The sequence below is a fragment of the Artemia sp. Qi Xiang Cuo genome, chromosome 15, assembly GCF_049724085.1.
Source record: "Artemia sp. Qi Xiang Cuo chromosome 15, ASM4972408v1, whole genome shotgun sequence".
Lineage (NCBI taxonomy): Eukaryota > Metazoa > Arthropoda > Branchiopoda > Anostraca > Artemiidae > Artemia > Artemia sp. Qi Xiang Cuo.
This window is the reverse complement of record NC_142808.1, coordinates 39,603,061-39,622,296: the sequence shown is the minus strand read 5'-3', so window position 1 is coordinate 39,622,296 and position 19,236 is coordinate 39,603,061. Positions and strand designations below refer to the sequence as shown.

General features: G+C 35.0%; 1 protein-coding gene across 2 annotated transcripts in view; it reads left to right on the top strand.

Moving 5' to 3' along the window:
- Positions 1-19,236, top strand: part of LOC148943669 (myotubularin-related protein 10) — a 108,230-nt gene that overhangs the window by 2,314 nt on the left and 86,680 nt on the right. The window contains exons 2-3 of one of the 2 annotated variants that reach the window (XM_089100965.1): positions 10,924-10,984; positions 19,024-19,122. Coding sequence is in view for 1 of the 2 variants with exons in the window: in XM_089100964.1 (XP_088957090.1) it covers positions 10,924-10,984 (61 nt within the window). In the remaining variant the exon portion in view is untranslated. The remainder of the gene's footprint in view (positions 1-10,923; positions 10,985-19,023; positions 19,123-19,236) is intronic. The other variant, XM_089100964.1, reaches the window with a different exon arrangement.

The following is a 19,236-nucleotide window of genomic DNA, read 5'->3' as shown; positions in this document are numbered from 1 at the left end:
AGTTGTTTGCCAGTTCAGAAGGAAACATTGTTTAATTTGGAAAACTACCTTAAAAGATTTTAAAATGCTTATTTGTATCATTCCTAAAAGCACTTTACTCTGCCCCCTTGCTTTCCCCTAATGGTCAAACATAACCCAAACTAAATATGGTAAAGGTATGGTACTGATCTTCAGAAGGAGACATACTAGAACAAAAAGAGATGCATTTCTAGGTTGCTAATTTTATGTTCATTTTCATGCATTTGTGTGCATTTATGACAATTCATCCCTAGTTCTACTTGAATGGTCTCATATAGTCCTTGGCTATGTAAGAAAAACAAACATAATAATTGATGAGAAGTTATAAGAATGAGAAAAAAAACCCAACAAAATATGATTCATTGATACTTGCTGTATCTATATATATATTTTTTTTGTTAGTTTTTTATGTAGCCTAGGACTATATAAAGACTAATAGAAGGGGGCAGGGGATGAATTGTCAAAGATGTGAATAAAACCATCAAAATGAGCTTATTATTAGCAATCCAATATTGTCTATCTTTTTGTTCTAGTTTTTCTCCTTCTAAAGAGCTGCTATTCTAGACCTCTACCTCATATATTCTCCATGAATTTTCTTGTTTCTGAATGTTACTTGCTTGCTGTTAAGTTAATTTGAAGAAAAGAGCTACATATGGAAAATGTGTGGAGAATACATAATGGGGATGGAGGGGGGGGGTAGAGTAAAGTTAAATGCTTTTAAGGATGATGCAGTCTAAGTAAATATATAAAAAAAATTTAAGTAGTTTTTAGAATTATGGTAACCATCTCCTAACAGTAAATAATAAGGCAAAAGGTGTCACTTTAAGGGTTCAAAATAAAATGTACAACTAAAGCAATTAGTATGCAGCTATTAAGATAGAATATAGGCTATAAAAATGCATCAAAGTTCTTATTCTATCTAGCTAAGTAAGAGGAAGAACTACTAATTTACTAAGAAGTCCAGTCAAATCATTTAAATTGAGCTAAATGTTCAACTAGATTTATATGTCAGTATCTTGGTTGCCCTTCTTGGGGTTTTCAATGTGTTCAATGTTACTCTTAACATTCCAGTTAAGTATGCCATATTTTTGTTGCCATAGTCATTTGCTGGTCCTGTTAGAGTATTATAGAGGGTCTTGAATAGCACATATTACAGTAAAGATGCCTTAAAGATTGCTAGTAGAGGCTCAGAAGGGGGGGGGGGGAAGGACTTTGAAAGTAATTTAAAATTTTTGAGAACTGCTTTAAATAATCATAAATATTTACCTTGTTCCTAAAAGTACATTGTTTTCTTAATAAGTATGTGATTTACTTCAATATTTTAACTATTTAAAGCACTGAAAGTCTTAGGTGGATTGGTAGTCAGCAGTGGAGCCTCTTGATTAACTAAGATTCTTCAGAGCTATTGCTGGCACACAGGGCATTGAATCTACTTCTCAATTGCTGGGTCTTTTTTACAGAGATAAGTAGCAAGCTTGTCACCCAAAGCTTCTTGGGAGAATTCTTGGGCATACACTTTAAGCTTTAGCCCAAATTTTGAAAATACTCCCCAAAATCAAGGACTTGAGATCTTAAACTTAGAACAAAGTATCTAAGCCATAAATAGATTCAATGTAAGCAAAGTGTTGTGAAGCATAATATTTGTATCTAAAAAGTCTATTATATAGGATATAGGGAAGTCCCAACCATCAGGCAAACACAAATATATCAAAATTTCAACATCATATCTAAAATTTGTAACCTACTGTTCATGTTAATGAAAGATACATTTTAATCAAATTCTTTGTCCAATAATGTTCTAAGCACTGGGGGTATTCAGAGAATAGGCTATGTAATTACTCACTCACATTTTGTTAGAGCTTAGTATTGTCAGCAAATTGCTTCACATTGCTTTTAACTCCATAGTTTATTTTTGTAATTATGAGCAGGATTAAGAGTGGCCTTAAGATGCTTCCTTGGACAACACCACTGGATGCTGTAACTTTTACACATATTACTCTCTCTGTACATATAGTTTGTATTTTTCTGATTATATCATTAGCTGCTCACTTAGGAGGTGATGCTGAGTTGTCAGTCTAGTTTGCTTTCTGTAATATTGACTTGACCTTGGCCTTCTAATTTAAAACTTTTGGTGTATAAATTGAATATATACATTATTATACTGGACTGATTTGGTATACAGCAGCTGTGGTTTTCTCTAACTGACTGATGTTGGACTGACAATATTAGGGGCTGAATCAGTATTGATCATAGCTGTGATAGTTCATTGCTGGCTTTTTATCACTTACCTAATAAATTTAAATACTACTGGCAATACAAACAAAATAGCAGTGCTCATTAGAATCAAAATTATGGACACTTTTGTAAAATTTTAAAATCTAAAACTTTAGTACTAACAAAAGCTTTTTCTGGTTGTATAAATTGAATATAAACATCATAAAACTAGATTGATTTGGTTGGCAGAAGCTGTGGTTTTGTCTAAGTGACTGATATTAGACTGACTGTGTTTGAGGATATATCAGTATTAATGGTAGCAGTAGTAATAATAGTAGGATTAGTTATGCTAGGTGGGGTGTGGCAGGAGTGGTAGTGGTTGAAATAGTGTTATAGCAGTAATGTCACCTCTAGGAGTACTCATGTTGGGAGCAGCTAAGCGATAAGAGTCACACTGGTTGTAGTAGTTGTGATAAAAGTAGTAGTAGGGTTGGATATTTCCTGCACTGCAAGACATTATTATTATTTTTTTTTAGATTATGATTGAACTTTTTTTAGAGGTATTTCTGTCCTTTTTCTGAAATGATTAAAAAAGAAATCAGAAAAGTAAAGAGCTATGTTAAAATTTAAAATAGTCAGAAATAAACTCAAATGCAAAACTAAAAAAAATGCACACACACAATTAAATAATAATGAGGATATCTTCCCATTCAACCCTCTAAGGTTAAAATGTCATAATAATTTATATTTTGAACAGTGGCCAATAGCTTATTTGCTTTAATGTTAGCTCATTTTAAGTTTGACTTGTTAATTAACTTTGATTTCTGTTTGTTTTAGTTTTCATTCATTAATTAGTGGTAATTGTTGTTTATTTTAAGCCTAAATTTTTATTTGACTTCATTTTACCTAATTTTAGGTTTTAATATTGCTCTTATATTTCTTTGAAAAAATCATGAAAATTATTTCTGTTTTGTCTTCAGTCAACTTAGGTTAATAATTAAATAAAAAAAAACAAGTTTATTTTACTGAAAGTAAGAAGCAACATTAAAACTTAAAACAAACAGAAATTATTCCGTGTATGAAAGGGGCTTTCCCCTCCTCAACGCCTTGCTCTTTACCCTAAAGTTTGTCTCTTTCTCACAACTCTATTTTTAAAACAATAAAAAACTTTAGCGTAAAGAGTGAGGCATTGAGGAGGGGAAAGCCCCTTTCATATACAAAATAATTTCTGTTCATTTTAAATTTTAATGTTGCTCCTTACTTTCAGTAAAAAAGAATTTGTTTTTTTATTTAATTTTGAACATTTTTGAATTCATGCAGGTTTTTATTTTGGCTCACCATACATGAATAATTAATACAAAATTTGCATATTCATTTTACTTCTATTTGGTTTTCTTGAAAGTTTTTAATTTTATTTACGAACGTTTTTATTAGTAATAAACATACATAACTTACAAATTAACTTACATAACAAACTTCAATAGTTATACATTTTTAATACATACATTAGGGGGTTCACCCTGTAGTCAATACCTTGCTCTTTATGCTAAAGTTCAAATTTTGTTCCAGTTCTTTAAAAATGACCCCTTAATCACAAAGGCCGTTAATTAGATTAAATAGCTCCTATGAAAGCACTAAAAAATCTTTGGGTTAAAGAGCGAGGTATTGACTAGGGGGCGGACCCAATGATATACGTAAAAATTTCTGTTTGTTTCAAGTTTTGATATTGCTCCTTACTTTCAGTTGAAAATTTTTTTTTTATTTAATTTCTGATCGTCTTTTTAAATAATGCTGGGAAATCTGGCGCCCCCTTCATAGCAATGTCCCTTCCCCCATGAAAACTTCCTCCATGAAAGATCCTTCCACATAACAGTAGGGTTCCTTCCACCTACAGTAGGGTTCTCTGATATGCTGAATCTGATGGTGTTATTTTCATTAAGGCTCTATAGCTTTTAGGGGGTGTTTCCCCCTTTTTTCGAAAATCAGGCAAATCTTCTCAGGCATTTCACTTTTGATGGGTAGGACTAAACTTGATGAAACTTATATATTTAAAATCAGCATTAAAATCTGATTCTTTTGATGTAGGCTATCTATTGGTGTCAAAATTTTGTTCTTTAGAGTTTTGGCTACTATTGAGCTGAGTCACTCCTTACTTACATTTTGTTACCATGAACTGTTTGATGTGTGAATTGTAGGATTATTTATAAAGTCTTTTTTTTAAAATTTTTCTCTTTAAAAACTAAAATACTGAATTCCAACTATTTAGATAAACTTTTACTGTCTAATTTGATTACCATGATAAGAAATTATGCTATAGTTCAAAAATTTCATAAAGTTAAATGATTAATTTAATCACATACTTTAAAAATAAAACAGGGAAAACTAGATGGCTCTACTTGCAGCGCACAAGTAATTTTCAATCTAGTGTTTTATTTACATTCAATAAATTGTAGGAAAAATAAAACTGAAGAGAACCATAAACGCTTAGAATCAGGTTGTTATTAATATTACTCAAAAATTTCTAAAGTATTTTCTAAAGTACTTGAAATTTAATATCCTTATTTTTGCTCACCCTTGTTGTTTGGTGTATATTGTGTTGATATTTGGATGTTTATCCTATTTGCCGGTTAATCATACAAGGGTGCACTCTTATGAAAGTTTGTATATGTTCTAGTCCCAATAAAGTAAGCAGCTATTTCCTTTATTATATTTTTTTATACTAAAATACTGTTGCTTCCTGTGTTTTTCAAAGTTTAATAACGTTTGGAGTTACAGCTGTTGAGCAGTGATAAGGCTCTCCTTTAAAAATGAGGATGTGGTTTTGTTCTTTGGGAGGATCTCTTCCTCCCCAAATGGGATTTCTGTGTTCCTGCTTGACATTATAAATACTGAACCACACTGTTTTGTAGTTTGAGTTTGAAATTATTAATAAACTAGGGAGAAAAAAGAAGTAAAATTCGTAAATTAGCTTGATCCTACTTCAAAATATGGTCAGACTGTTGTTTACTAATAAAGCAAAAAATTGGCATTCTGAGCTTAAAAGCTGCATGACAGGAGGCTAGATCAGCTTAACCTCTGCCTGCCTGAGTCCCCTGATGCTACTGCCAGTAATCTTAACAAGTTCCTTGCTTCCATTGTCCAGAGACTTTAAGCATCATCTTATCAAAGGGTTTTGAAGAGGTCAGAAAGGGTCAGAAAGCCTGGTTTTGAAGGCTTTTGTCCTATTTTTCTCGTTCCTTATATGCTCAAAACTATTTGAAAGATTCTTTGCAGATTGGCTAAAGGAAAAAATTCTACCTCTTACTGATCTGATGCAGTTTGGGAACCTCAAATCCCCTTCTACCTCCCACTACCTTGTTTTTCTTATTTATTACCGACTACAGAGGGAAAATCCTCGAAAAGCCTAATTCCTGAATTAATTTAATTTCCATTAACCTTCAAAAAACATTTGACATTGTTGACCACAATATATTAGTTGAAAAACTTGTCAGTGAATTCAATATTGATTCTTTCCTGATGAAATCTGGTTTCTTCTTTCTTATCAAATAGATTGCAGATTGTCAAGTGCCAGATTCATTATTCCAATCCTCTCCCTGTCTAAAATGGAATGCCCCAAGTTATTCTCCTTGGTCACCTTTTTGTTCAGTTATGATCAACAGCCTTCCTAAGGAATTTCCTAACAGATGGGAATTTGTTGGTAACCTAACGGTTGTTAAAACTTGGTTCAGAAATCTAATAAGCAACCCTGTGAGCATCCTCAATGACATTGCAGATGAGGCGTCAGACTTAAACATGAGAGTAAACCACTCTAAATCCATGATGATGCCAATATGTTTCCTTAAATCCTTGACCTGTTTTCCTAATCCTATCATTCCTAAAATTTCTGTGTCCTTTAAATTACTTGGCGTCACAATTTCTTCTAATTTAAAGTGGGGTATCCAGGTATCCATGTTTTTCAGTAAAATTTGCACTTTACTGAAAAAATATAAATATTTTTACTTTTATAACTTTAATAAATCAAATAATATTAACATTTTGATTTCTAAATGTCAGTATGTTTATATTTAACTGACAATGCACATTCATTTGTATTTTTTCAGTAAAGTGCAAATTTTGTTCTGGCCTTGGGAAGACATAGGGGTTTTGCACCCAACCTCATTTTTTGTTTAATGGAAATCTTTACTTTTCTTTGAAAAACTTATTTTGTATAAAAAGTTTTTTTTTAATTAATTTCTCTTAATTGTGTATTGGCACAGTCTTTTAAGAGAAAAAGAAAATAATACTCTAAATATTTTCGTTTTTTAAGACATTATAGTTTGGCCTGCTATTTGTATGGAGAAAAATTTTCAGCAATTTTTAACAACATACACCCTTTTAAAAATCTGGACACAAATAGTAGCCTACTATTTAATTTAGTTTCATACCTCCTCTAGTTGACCTGAAATGGAAAACTTGATTCAATTCGCAAAAAAATCTGTTTACTTTCTTTTATCCCTTGGACACACTTGCGATATCTTGAATTCGCTAAATTTTAAGAGAAGAAATGTGAGGGTTGGTATGGGTGGGTGGGCGCGGAAGCGAGTTGCCCTCAAATCACTTTCGACTATTAAAAAGGGCGTCAGCCCTTTCTATTTTCAATCGAATGAGCCCTTTTTGAAGTTCCCATGACAACTCCTTCGATACGAAGTGCCCTGGTATAAACCAGCTGTCATCCTCAAAGACCTAATTTCCAGAACTTAAAACTACGTCGAATAAAATGGCTATCTCAAAGTTTTGATTAGATAAGGTTGGGGAAAAGGTGGGCGCGAGAGGCGGGTTAGTTGCCCTCTAATCACTTTCAACTATTGAAAAGGGCACTAGCCCTTTGAATTTCCAATCGAATGAGCCTTTTTTAAAGTTTCTACTTTCTACAACAACACCTTCTATAAAAAACCTTATATGACCCCAGGGCATAACTTTCCCTAAGGGCTGTGGGGAACTGTCCTCAAAAACATAATTTCTATTTGGAAATCAACTACGCTGAACAAAATGGTTATCTCAAAATTTTGATTGGATGTGTTTCGGGAAATGGTGGGCTTGGAAGGGATGTTAGTCGCCTTCCAATCACTTTCGACTATTAAAAAGGGCATAAGCCACTCCAATTTCCAATTGAATGAGCGCTTTTCGAAGTTTCTACAACAACTTCTTCAATACGAAGTGCCCTGCTCTAAAGGGAAAAAAGTAATAAATAATACATTGTGCCAACACCGTTCTTATATGCCCCCAGGGTATAACTTAAAACTCTTGCCCTGAGGGTTGTGGGGGAGTCTCCTCCTCTTTCCTTAGTCCCCGTTTCTTGTCTTGTTCTCGAGTGTCCCCGTTCTTTACTTAGACAGCGCGATCGCGCTGCCTATGATAATGCAACAACTTGCTATATAAAGCTTATATACCCCCAGGGTAAAACTTACTACCCTTGCACTGAGAGCTCTGAGGGGGTTATCATCCTAAAAGACGTAATTTCCAGAACGTTCAACTACGTTGAACAAAATGGAATTCTCAAAATTTTGATTAGAGGTGTTTGGGAAAATGGTGGGCGTGAGAGGGGCGTTAGTCACTATCCAACCACTTTCAACTATTAAAAAAGGCACTATCCCTTTCAATTCGCAATTGAATGAGCCCTTTTCAAATTTCTACGACAACTCTTTCAATAAAAAAACTTTATATGCCCCCAGGGCATAACTTACAACCCTTTCCCCGAGGGCTGTGGGGGGATTGGTTGTCATCCTTAAAGACCTAATTTCTGAACTTTTCAACTACGTGGAATAAAATGGCTATTTAAAAATATTGATTGGATGTGTTTGGGGAAAAGGTGGGCGTGAGAGGGGGGTTAGTTGCCCTCAAATCACTTTCGACTATTAAAACAAAACTAGTACTTTGAATTTCAAAGCGGATGAACCGTTTTTCAAGCTTATACAACAAAGATTTAAATAAAAACCTTACATACTACAATAGCATAACTTATAACTTGGGCCCTGAGAGATTGGGGGGAGTTTCCTCCTAAAGAACATGTTTTCTACCTGGGAATCAACTATGCTGAACAAAATGGCTATCTCAAAATTTTTATTGGATGTGTTTGGGGGAATGATGGGCGGAGGGGGGCTAGTTGCCCTCCAATCACTTTCGACTATTAAAAAGTACACTAGTCCTTTGAATTTCCAATCGGATGAACTTTTTTTGAAGTTTCTACGACAACGCCTACTTTAAAAACCTTATATGCCCCAAGGGCATAACTTAAAACCCTTGCCCTGAGGGCTGTGGGGGAGTGTCCTCCATTTTTCCTCCATTCAAAAACATATTTTCTATCTGGAAATCAACTACGCTGAGCAAAATGGCTATCTCTAAATTTTGATTGGATGTGTGTGTGGGAATGATGGGCGTGGGGGGGGGTTTAGTGGCCCTCCAATCACTTTTGACTATTAAAAAGGGTACTAGCCCTTTGAATTTCCAATCGAATGAGCCTGTTTTGAAGTTTCTATGACAACGCCTTCTATAAAACCTTATATGCCCCAAGGGCATAACTTAAAACCCTGGCCCTGAGGGTTGTGGGGAGTATCCCCCTCAAAAATATATTATCTATCTGGAAATCAAATACGCAGAACAAAATGGCTATCTCAAAATTTTGATTGGATGTGTTTGGGGGAATGATGGGCGGGGGGGGGGGGGGGTTAGTGGCCCTCCAATCACTTTCGACTATTAAAAAGGGTACCAGCCCTTTGAATTTCCAATCGAATGAACCTGTTTTGAAGTTTCTACGACAACGCCTTCTATAAAACCTTATATGCCCCCAGGGCATAACTTATAACCCTTGCCCTAAGGGTTGTGGGGGAGTGTCCTCCTCAAAAACATATTTTCTATCTGGAAATCAACTACGCTGAACAAAATGGCTATCTCAAAATTTTTATTGGAGGTGTTTGGGGGAAGGATGGGCATTGTGCTAAAAAAAGGAAAGAAAATCTGATCGCAAAAATATTTGTCTTAATTTACCATAAATAGGCTTGACGTTAGCATAGACAGTTTTGCTGCTACATCTGGAAAAATTTTGATTCTACACAATTTTCCTATTTTTGTACCATGGTGGCAGATCAGTCTTTACACTGTGCTGACAATATACTGAGCTAAGAGCTTGAATACCTTTCTCGAGGAAAATATTATACAAACCAGACAAAAATAACACCGAGTTGGTAGAGTTGGACAATTGTCGTTTCATTTATACCCAAGGGCGTATCCAGGATATTTTTCTCGGGGGGATGGGGGGTACAAAAACATATTAAAAAACGCATAATTTTTTTATATACCTTTTTGTTACGCTTTTACGAATGGTGCAAAAATATTGGTGGGGGGGGGGGTTCAAACCTTGTAGCCTTTCCCCCTCCTGGATACGACCTTGTTTGTACCCTACGGCTATATATGCACCTATTAGCGACGATTTTGAATAAGCTGGAGAACCCGGTGTTAGATAGCACACGTGAACAAGTAACCATAGGTCATTTGTAGTCAAGATTCCCAAACATCTTAGTCAGCTAGAATTAGAATTGATCACGATAAGTAAGCGGTGATCTGGGAAAATCCATCGTTAAACTAGATGAACTCCTCTGTATCAACATTCAGAGGAAGTCTGATAATGGGGAGAGGTTTCAGGCAGGTTTTAAAGTCCCTAGGATGGTGAAATAAAATCTGATTGTTTCAATTGTTTGTGTGGAAACTTATCCAACCACATATATCTGAAACAACTTTAAAAAACGTACAATTTAATCTTTAATGAAAAAGACCATCATATGGAGTTTTTGGTAGTAGTGAATGCGAGTTAAAAAAAAAAGAAAAAAGAAAAATGCGGTTAAAAAATCCCCAAACAATAAACTGAAAACATGTGGCTCCAGGCAGCTTAAGGAGGTGTAGCCTTTCTTTGAAAGCATAGTTGTTTTCACGAATCATCAGATTGTTAACGTTTAATTTTCTACGCTCAAAAACGGCTGTCAAATTTAAGTTATTAGGTTTGCTTGTTTTCATTATTCAACGTGGCAACACTGACGATAATGTGATGTTGCCCTAAAACTTCATAATTTTGAAACATCCAAAAGAAAATCATTGGAGAATGTGTTTTCCAGGTATGAATAAACCTAAGATAGATATAGGAGGTAAAACACATTTCTACAACGTTTTCATCAATAAATCAATCTTGATTGATAGTAAGGAAAAAACCCAAAGTATTGCACCCGCAACACTTTCGTCAACAAAGCTAGTCATTGGCTGTTGCACGGTTACAGCATCTCACCTTTGCCAGGCAAGGTGGATCTAGTTTTCAGCTCTAGGTGACAGCCTCTGATTGCGGTTTTTTTTGTGTCACAAAATTGTCCTAATTATAATTCTGATACCTGAAATACTATGGTAATAATTATTATAAGACAATTTGAATATTTCTCAGGATCTGAACTAGTATTTACTAGTTCAAGTTTTTGTACTAGTTTGACATGACACAATCAGATTAGGTTGAAAGTGTCAAAATTTCAAGGTTAATTCATAAAATTGTATTAATTAGCCTGTTCATTGCCGGCTTTTTATTCTTTCACTACCTAAACTGTCCTAAACAGTAATGTGTTACAATCTAGTTATTACGGAGCAATGATAAAATGGACTATTTCTTTTCTTTTTCAGAATTCTTTCGAAAGAGTTGAAGATGCAAGGTGTGTGCAGCTTGAACCCAGATTACTACCAGGTAAACAAGTTATAATTCCATAAATGCTAGAAGTTGGTCAAAATGTTAAGTCATCAGTGGTTGGTATACTGGCGAAAAGTCCTCCTCTTAAAGTGCCTGCTTTGGAAATATCCCTCGATATCTGTGAATCTTAATGGTCATATTCACAATCTCAGATATCTTTAACTCATTATAATCTTCGAGATATTTGATTTCATTATAAATTTTTCACTTCTTTTTCTGGTCTTTTTAGTAAAACTATTTAGGGATTTGACCCAAGAGAAAAGCATTGGTGGAATACTTGGATCAGAGGGATGGGGATGTAAGAGGGAATATGAAAGTTTGATAGAAATGGCTCCAATAGGAGCTGCCATCTTGTTTTGCAGTATACGCCTGCTTCTTTTTTCGTAATATTTTTTGCTGGCCAATGAAAAACATTAAGTATAAGATTTGTGCAAGAGCGCTTGCACATTAGGCGTTGTATGTGAAATCAAATCTTTCAATGGGCTAGCTACGTTTTGTTCGCATGATGACACCAAGAAGCAGTTTTGAAAACACCTAACATGGCAAAGTTCTTTTCCTTATAGCGCTGAAATTACTAAGGTGAGACCATGATAATTCGAAAAAAAATTAGGACACACAGGACACAATTTTTTTTTTAAACGCATCAAAAGTTTGTTTATATCCATTTTTGTTACGTTGTTTACGAGTCAGAGAAACATTTCAGGGGGGGGGGTCCAAACTCTCTAACCCCCCTGGATACGGCCTTGCTCCAAAGGCACTCTGCGGCATCGGCGTTAGTTTATCAGCTTTATGGGCAGAGGGAGGGGCAACACGTATTTTTCAATATCTATGGGGGGGCCAAATTTGTCATTTTTCAATGAAAATACAAAAAACGATATTTTTTAATGGAAATAGGCTACAGGTATTTGCAAAATCTAAGGGGTTAGATGAAAGAGGCCCCCAATTTACGTCACTGCTATGCGGAGAGCTGTCATGATCAAACCCTCGTTGAGAACCCCTGTTTTAAATTGATCACAAAGACAAACGTTCTTTTACTAAAATAGGGACGTGTCGGGAATTGAGCCCCAACCGCCTCTCCAGTTTATGTCTACATTACTCATTGATGATAACTCATCTTGTGTCTTCGGTGATTTCTTTTGGATGTTCTGGTCGTTCTTGCAAGGTGATTTTATTGCCAAATATTCATACTTCCTTTTTCTATTCATGCGGATATCCAAAGTGTTGATTTCATACTGGTTTTCTTCCCCGGATTTAGGCTAAATTAACTTAGTATATTTATGAATTCTGAGATTTCGAACTAATGGGTTAAAATGATACCACGGATTTCTTTGTCTATTATACGTTTTGAGATGTGTTTGAGCTCTTTTGAGCGTTTCTAGGAAGATGGTCCATATTGGTAAGTGGAAGTAAAAAAATTAAGAGAAAATAGGAAACTGGGCTCATGAGTGGAGTAATGATGATTGAGGTGAAGAAAAGAAGACGAGGGAAAGACAGTAGCCTAGAATCTGGGTTTCTATCGCAGAAAAAAACAAGCACAGAAAAAAAACAGTATGATCAGAATTAAAATCTACTATAGGCAGTAGGAATAAAACATGAATAAATCCATTGAGAACTTCTCAAGTCCAACAACTGATAAAAAAGAATCAAGTACCATGGACAAAGAAAGGTTTTTCTAAATTTTAAATAGCCACCGTCATGTGCTTAGTGATAATGGTGAAACTAAATTAAAATTGTATGGTTTGTTTCCCCGTAGGGTATTAACACGTACAGGTAAGTAGCCTACAGAGAGGGTGAGAGCTGCAGGCTCAGACTCTGCCCGCAATCTTAAATTTTTTAAAGATTCCTCGTAAAATTTTCTGAATTTTTGAAAGTTCATTGGTTTTGTATATGTGAGAGTATCAGTTTGGGTCAGGGAGTCCTTTGACATGAGCCTTCTCCCGAAATTAGTGTCTACAATGTAGACAAGCTCTGATATATTGGTAGACTACGTATATGCTGGAGCCTGTAAGACCCTCATTTTTTGAACAGGTGAATCGTCCTCATCCTGTGAATAAGTATGATTATACCATAGTTTGGAGCCTCTGTGGGCACGGGTCCTGGCCTTCCTTAATTTGTGCCCATGATGACTTGTATATTCATTCTAACAAAGTTCACTGAGTATAGTAAGAGATGAAGTTTAGGAGTGTCGAATAATAAAATCAAGTCACAGATTCTCAATGGCTTTTGATGGTGGTTAGTCTCCTGGAAGCATTCGTTAATGGCCATTGTCTTGTATACGGTCAGCCGACACTGAGGCTGGGGGAATGATTTCAAGGTATCGAATCCCCTTACAGAACAAAAAATCTACTTTTCTCATTAATGTAACAATAAGAGGTTTTAGTAATTTTATTTTTACAGTTTACACAGAGCAATTGAGTATGTAGCTATAGTTAGATTGTCCATCCTTTCTTCCGTAATATCTAGTAATAGCTAATTGATTTACTCTTTCTATAGTTTTGCCAAGAGTGACGTAATGCTAATTGGCAAAAATCGATTTTATATCTAGGAAAGATTCTTTCATTCATATACAAAGCGTCTCTCACAGACAAACAAAATGCTGTGTGCCTATACGTTAAGTGCTATTGTTAGTGTTGTTGTGATGGTGATTGTGTTTATTTTCGTGGAATGCCATAGATGGAAAACTTATTGAATCTGAGAAAATAAACACTCGGTAGTCTGTTTCCATTTTTGAGAAAATTTTTACTATTGACTAATTACCAAAATATTCTACAAGAATAAGATAATTCCTATAAATAAGTAGGCTATTTTTACAAGACAGAGACAAGTATATAAATATGTACACTTGTTACGACTATGTAACCAATAATCGTCGGTAGCCAAATAGAAAAACAAACATACACATAAATCTTAAAAATGTTCGGTACTTGTTTAGTAACCGATAAACACGGGAAGAGAAATGCATATAGAATTCTAAAGGGGAAGGCGTCATAACATCTAACTGTCAGGACCACTAACGTCAGGACATCGACAAAATCCGTCATAACATCGAAAAAAAAAATCCGTCAGAACCACTAACCATTATAACATCTAAAATTATAAAAACTTTAGTTTTTTGGGGTTTAGGGGGGAAAGGTACCTAGGTTTGCTTAGGTCACGTATTTAATATATGCTATGCTTTACCCCCACCCCCTGATGTGCGAATATATAGCCCAAATTTGTTTGTTTAAACTATTATATACTTATTACTATTATATAAACTTTTAATTTTTTGCCGATGTTATGACGTTTAGTGCTTGTGACGGTTAGTCGAAATGGTAGCACCCCATCAGGGTTGCCACTCGGCCGGTTTTTTTGGTGCCACTTTGGGTGGCAAAATAGTGTCAATTTTGTAAAAAAGTATCATTTTCCAAAAATTTGCCGCTCGCGACGCTTTGCATCGCTCGCGCTCATATAAACAATCTTATTGTATTGAAAATATTGGCCAATCCGCTTGGGATCATCCCCGCGTGGTTTCCCGTATCTTTAAATTCTTCAAAATGAAATGTCGGATCAAATGCTATCTATCAACTATAAAAAAGAAATTTTGATTTTACTTAGTCGGTGCTGATTTTCGGCTTTGCGCAGCGCTTCCACTCTTGTCAACTTTCCAGCCCCCCTCCTAAGAACCTGCTAAAACATAAATTTTGCTTACTGTATGAAATGGGAACTCGTCCCACAGAGTACTTTCTTCTCTTTTTTTCTGAGCAGTCTTTATTCTTAGCGTGAAAAAGGAACGGAAAAAGAAAATAGGTAAACCCTTCAGTTTTTTTTCTTTTGAGAAAACTGAAAAAAAGGGACAGCAATATTCGTCTACATTTAGAGTTTTTCATCCAATTTTTCCATAAAATGGACTATCTGGATTATTACAGTGCATTCAGGCGCTCTAAACTTTTCTTTTCTCCGAAAATGCTGAAGAGAATGCCACGAACACAGATAGTAGCTATTGATGACCCTATGATTAACACAACCAATACTGGCTCAGTCACTAAGTCTTCTAAATAGTTGATTTGGCAGAAATTGGTGAAAAAACAATAAGACAGCTATATCATCTAATTTATTTATAAAAACCTGAATAGAATAAGTTTCACGAGAACTGTCACCTCTCCAAATAAATTTTTCCTTAAAATGTGTCCAGGGACTAGGGCATAAGAACTGTCAATTATCATTTTAAATATCAATATGAAAGCACCTTTAAAATAAAAAAACGAGCATTTAGTGTATTAGTGTGAAAGCACATTTACAATCAAAAATTAGTGGGAATAAAATAACTAAAATGAGGAAGTGCGTCCAAATTCAGTATATGTAATGATGTAACATAAATTAAAGTAAGAAAAAAAGTGAAATTAGATTGTGATTTTGCTAATGATTGCATAGTATTAAAGATAATGGAAGTTTTGGTTTCAATTTTTTTTTAGAATGATGGTTATGTATGAATATTCATTTGTCCATTGCCAAGAGTTAAAAGAAAAAATATGAAAAGTATGAACGGAAATGTAAGAGCGCATTTTTGCGTCACTAGCCCAGTCACTGAAGAGGTCACTAGATATTCTTGTGGGACACCAGTGAGCTCAGTGGATGTTTTTCCGTTGCTGAGTCGATGTGTAATGTCACCAGTGAGCTTTTCAGTCACTGGGCTTCAAGAGCTCCAGTCACGGAAATCGATGAAAAGATGCGCAAAGTTATGCAGTCACTGGCCCAGTGACTGGTTAACATAGTAACAGCTATTAACATAGTGGCGCAAAAATACACTCTTGCTCTTTTCTTCTTTTCTTGCTCTTTTCTTCTTTGAATTGTAGTCAACCCTCAACTAATAAAACATAAAAATTGAATTCGGACCCACTCAAGAATTGCAAACTGCTTGACTGACTTATAGTCTATGAGCCTACAAATTATTGCAACAACAGAAAATAGTTGAACTAAACAACTGAAGGCTTCTCCACCACATCGCAGTTAAATGTCTATCTCTGTTCTCTTCATTGCCAAGTATTTCGTACCGAAGATCACTGGATGATCTTCTCTTATCAGTGATAAGAATAAGAATATAAAAATTTATCACACACAGATAGAGATAAACACGTTTATGTTTTTCACCGCACAGAAAGATTCTTGCATCCAATAAAGGCTGAGCGCGGAGTTAGGATAAGAATCTTAACTGACAGTTTTAACAGTTTTCCTTCCGGTTTTTTGTCTGAAAAAAATTCTTTTTTTGTAAAATAGTGCTACTTAGCAAAAAAAGTGCCACTTTTGCTAAAAAGTGTCCTAATAGTGTCAGGTGTCCCTCAAAGTGCTATTTTTTAAAAAAAGTGTCAAAAGTGACACTAAAGTGTCACCGGTGGCAACCCTGCACCCCATTTCAAAGATGGTATTCAAAACCGAGTTTCCGCTGACTAGTGAGGTGTTGCTCACTCTGTGGAAACTATTTCAACTTTAGTTTTTTGGTGTTAAAGGGGCAAAAAAAAGGGAACCTAGGTTAGGTTAGGATACGTATTTAGTATATGCTATACTTTACCCCCACCCCCTAATGTGCAAATATATTTGCACCTGAGCAGTACTCTGCTGCAGCAACGCACTGCAGCGCTCGGAATTTGATTCCTGTGATAAGATTATGCGAAAGCGTCTTCATACCAATCCAAACAACTAAAAAAATTACAAAAGAGCCTATATAAAGCTATTTAATTGAAATTAAAAGAGCACTTGCATTATTATTTCTCGGAAGTTACGCTAAAACTAAAAAAAAAATTGTTTTTTTTTTGTTCAAGCTATCTCCTATTAAAATCAGATAAAAAGACAAGCTTTTTCTGACATTGGAACTTGAAACGAACATAAAATGTGTGTGTATGTTACGGTGAATGCCCGCAAATTGGTTAATGTCGAAATTCACTGGTGAATGTCCGAATACCTTTTTTTTCTCCTTGGATTTAGTCACCATTGCCAGTCAATTTTTTCAATTTAATGCAAGTTTTGATGATGGGAGGTTAGATTAGATTAGGTTTGGTTAGACGAGGTTAGGTTGGTTTAGGTTACCTTGAGTTAGGTTTTTAACCCATTTCTGATATTTAGAACAAAAGTTAACCTAATCTAAATTGACATAATCTAACCTAACTTTAACTTTTACCATCATAGGTTGCCTAAGATTGAAAAGGCTGACTTGCAAAGCTAATTGAATCGAAGCAGAGAAAAAGGAATTTCGAACACCCCCCGGTGAATCTCGACATTACCTAGATTTTGGACTTTCACCGTAATATGCATAAGGGAGCTGCCCCCTCAACCCCACATTTGCTGAGGGGGCAGGAGCTGCCCACTCAGCAAATATAGTCATTTGTTAATTACAGCTGTTTTATTTATCGATTAACTTTAGAAACATTTTAACTAACAAATTTGAATTAGAGCAAATTCGTAACAACAAGGCATTTCACTCTCTACATTATGGAAAGATTCCCACTGGTTTTGTGTTAGAGCATTCGCTCTTAAAGTAGTGGAGCAGTAAGTCAAGCTTTAGTGTACAGAGCTGTAAGATTGAAGGGAACAACTCATTGGTATATTGGATACTTCATGTTCGTTTTAATTTTCAAAACGAAGCCCCTGCTTCATCCTATATTCATTCATTAAAAGGAACTCGTTGCTTTATCCTATATTCATTGATATGCATATATTATTCCAAATGAAGGGAGATCAGTGGCTCATTTAACTCAATCCAGTCTGATTGATACATTTGAAGCACCTATCCCTCCCCAGAAGAGAATCACCTGACTACAAGCCTAATAGCTAATGTGAACTTATGCAATACTTTATAACTGTTAGTTTGATTCCATGAACAGTTCATAATAGTTCAAGCCAGGTCTTTTTTATGGACTACTTCAAATTACTTTGTTCCCATTCGAAAACAATTTTTTGGATTCCAAGGTCATTATTAAGTAAAGAGCTTTCGTTGAAATGGACAGAATGATGGTGCTAAATAATTTGCTTCCTACAGAAACCAAGCTAATGCCTCTAAAACTAATACACTCACTCGTAGCACATTTATGTTAAAGTGTTTTAATTAAAGTTTTACTAAAACAATAAGACACTTCCTCTTTTTTCAAGAATCATACCCATAATCCCCTATAATTTATCGTTAGTTTTGCAACCGCCATTTTTCATAGCTCTTTTATCCTATTATCAGCACCTGAGCCCTTATTATTTTTTAGCCCTTTTAGCGCTGCCTCTAACTCCTCGGCAAAATAAATCGTCGTTCACTTCCAACTTTCGCATGTATGTTCATTGGCCGAATTCAGAAATACTTCACATTGAACAGTAAAAATTTAAGTCAGAAATAATAAAAGAAAAAAAAAATTAAACAGCAAAAACCATGAACTTGTAAATAGCTTATCAGTCAAGTAAACATTAAAAGAGTACGTAGGCCGAATAAAGAAAAAAAAATCAAAGGTCAAAAGAAAATTTGTAAAGCAAGAAAAAAAAGAAACATGTTCTTAGGGAAGGATTTTCAAAAAACAACAAGTTCGCGTATTCAAAAACTGGCTGTCATCGCCAGAAGAAAGAAACAAAAATAAACTCTTGTATCTTTCTTCAGTGAATTCAGACTCAAGACCCGAATCTTGTTTCGATTTTTATTAAATTTTTAAGTTTTTTTTTGGTTTTAGCTTATCCCGGTTTCTTGAAAATCCTTATATAAGAACTTCAGTCTTATACTCAATTGTTTAATTAAAATAAATTATAAGTCTTATAAATTATTCAGCCTTATACTCAATTGTTTCATTAAAATAAATTATAGAAAAGCGGGTGTAATATTTCAAGTAAGACAGTGGGAAATAGCAAAAAAGTCTTTCTTTTCACTAATACTAGAAGTTCATTTTGTTTTATTTGGGAGTAGAAAGGCAGTATGGTCTAAGGAATTAAATACGCAATTGTACTGAAACGAGGAGGTATAGAAAATGATGAAGATCTTTCTTTGCGTAGGAGGTCGAATCGACGTTTCAGTTACTGGGTCTTTTTTACAGGGCAAGTAGCAAGCCTGTCGGCCAACCTTACTGTGTGATCGGTCCCTGTATTTCCAAACAGAGCCTCAATTCACTATGCTACGACAAGGTTACAAGGAGGTATAATACATTTTAATTATCACTTAGAGGCTGCTATACTGTGCTACCGAGGTGTCGTTAGCTCCATTATTGATTCTTAAGAGCGTGATCGTGAGAAATCATCTTACTGTATTC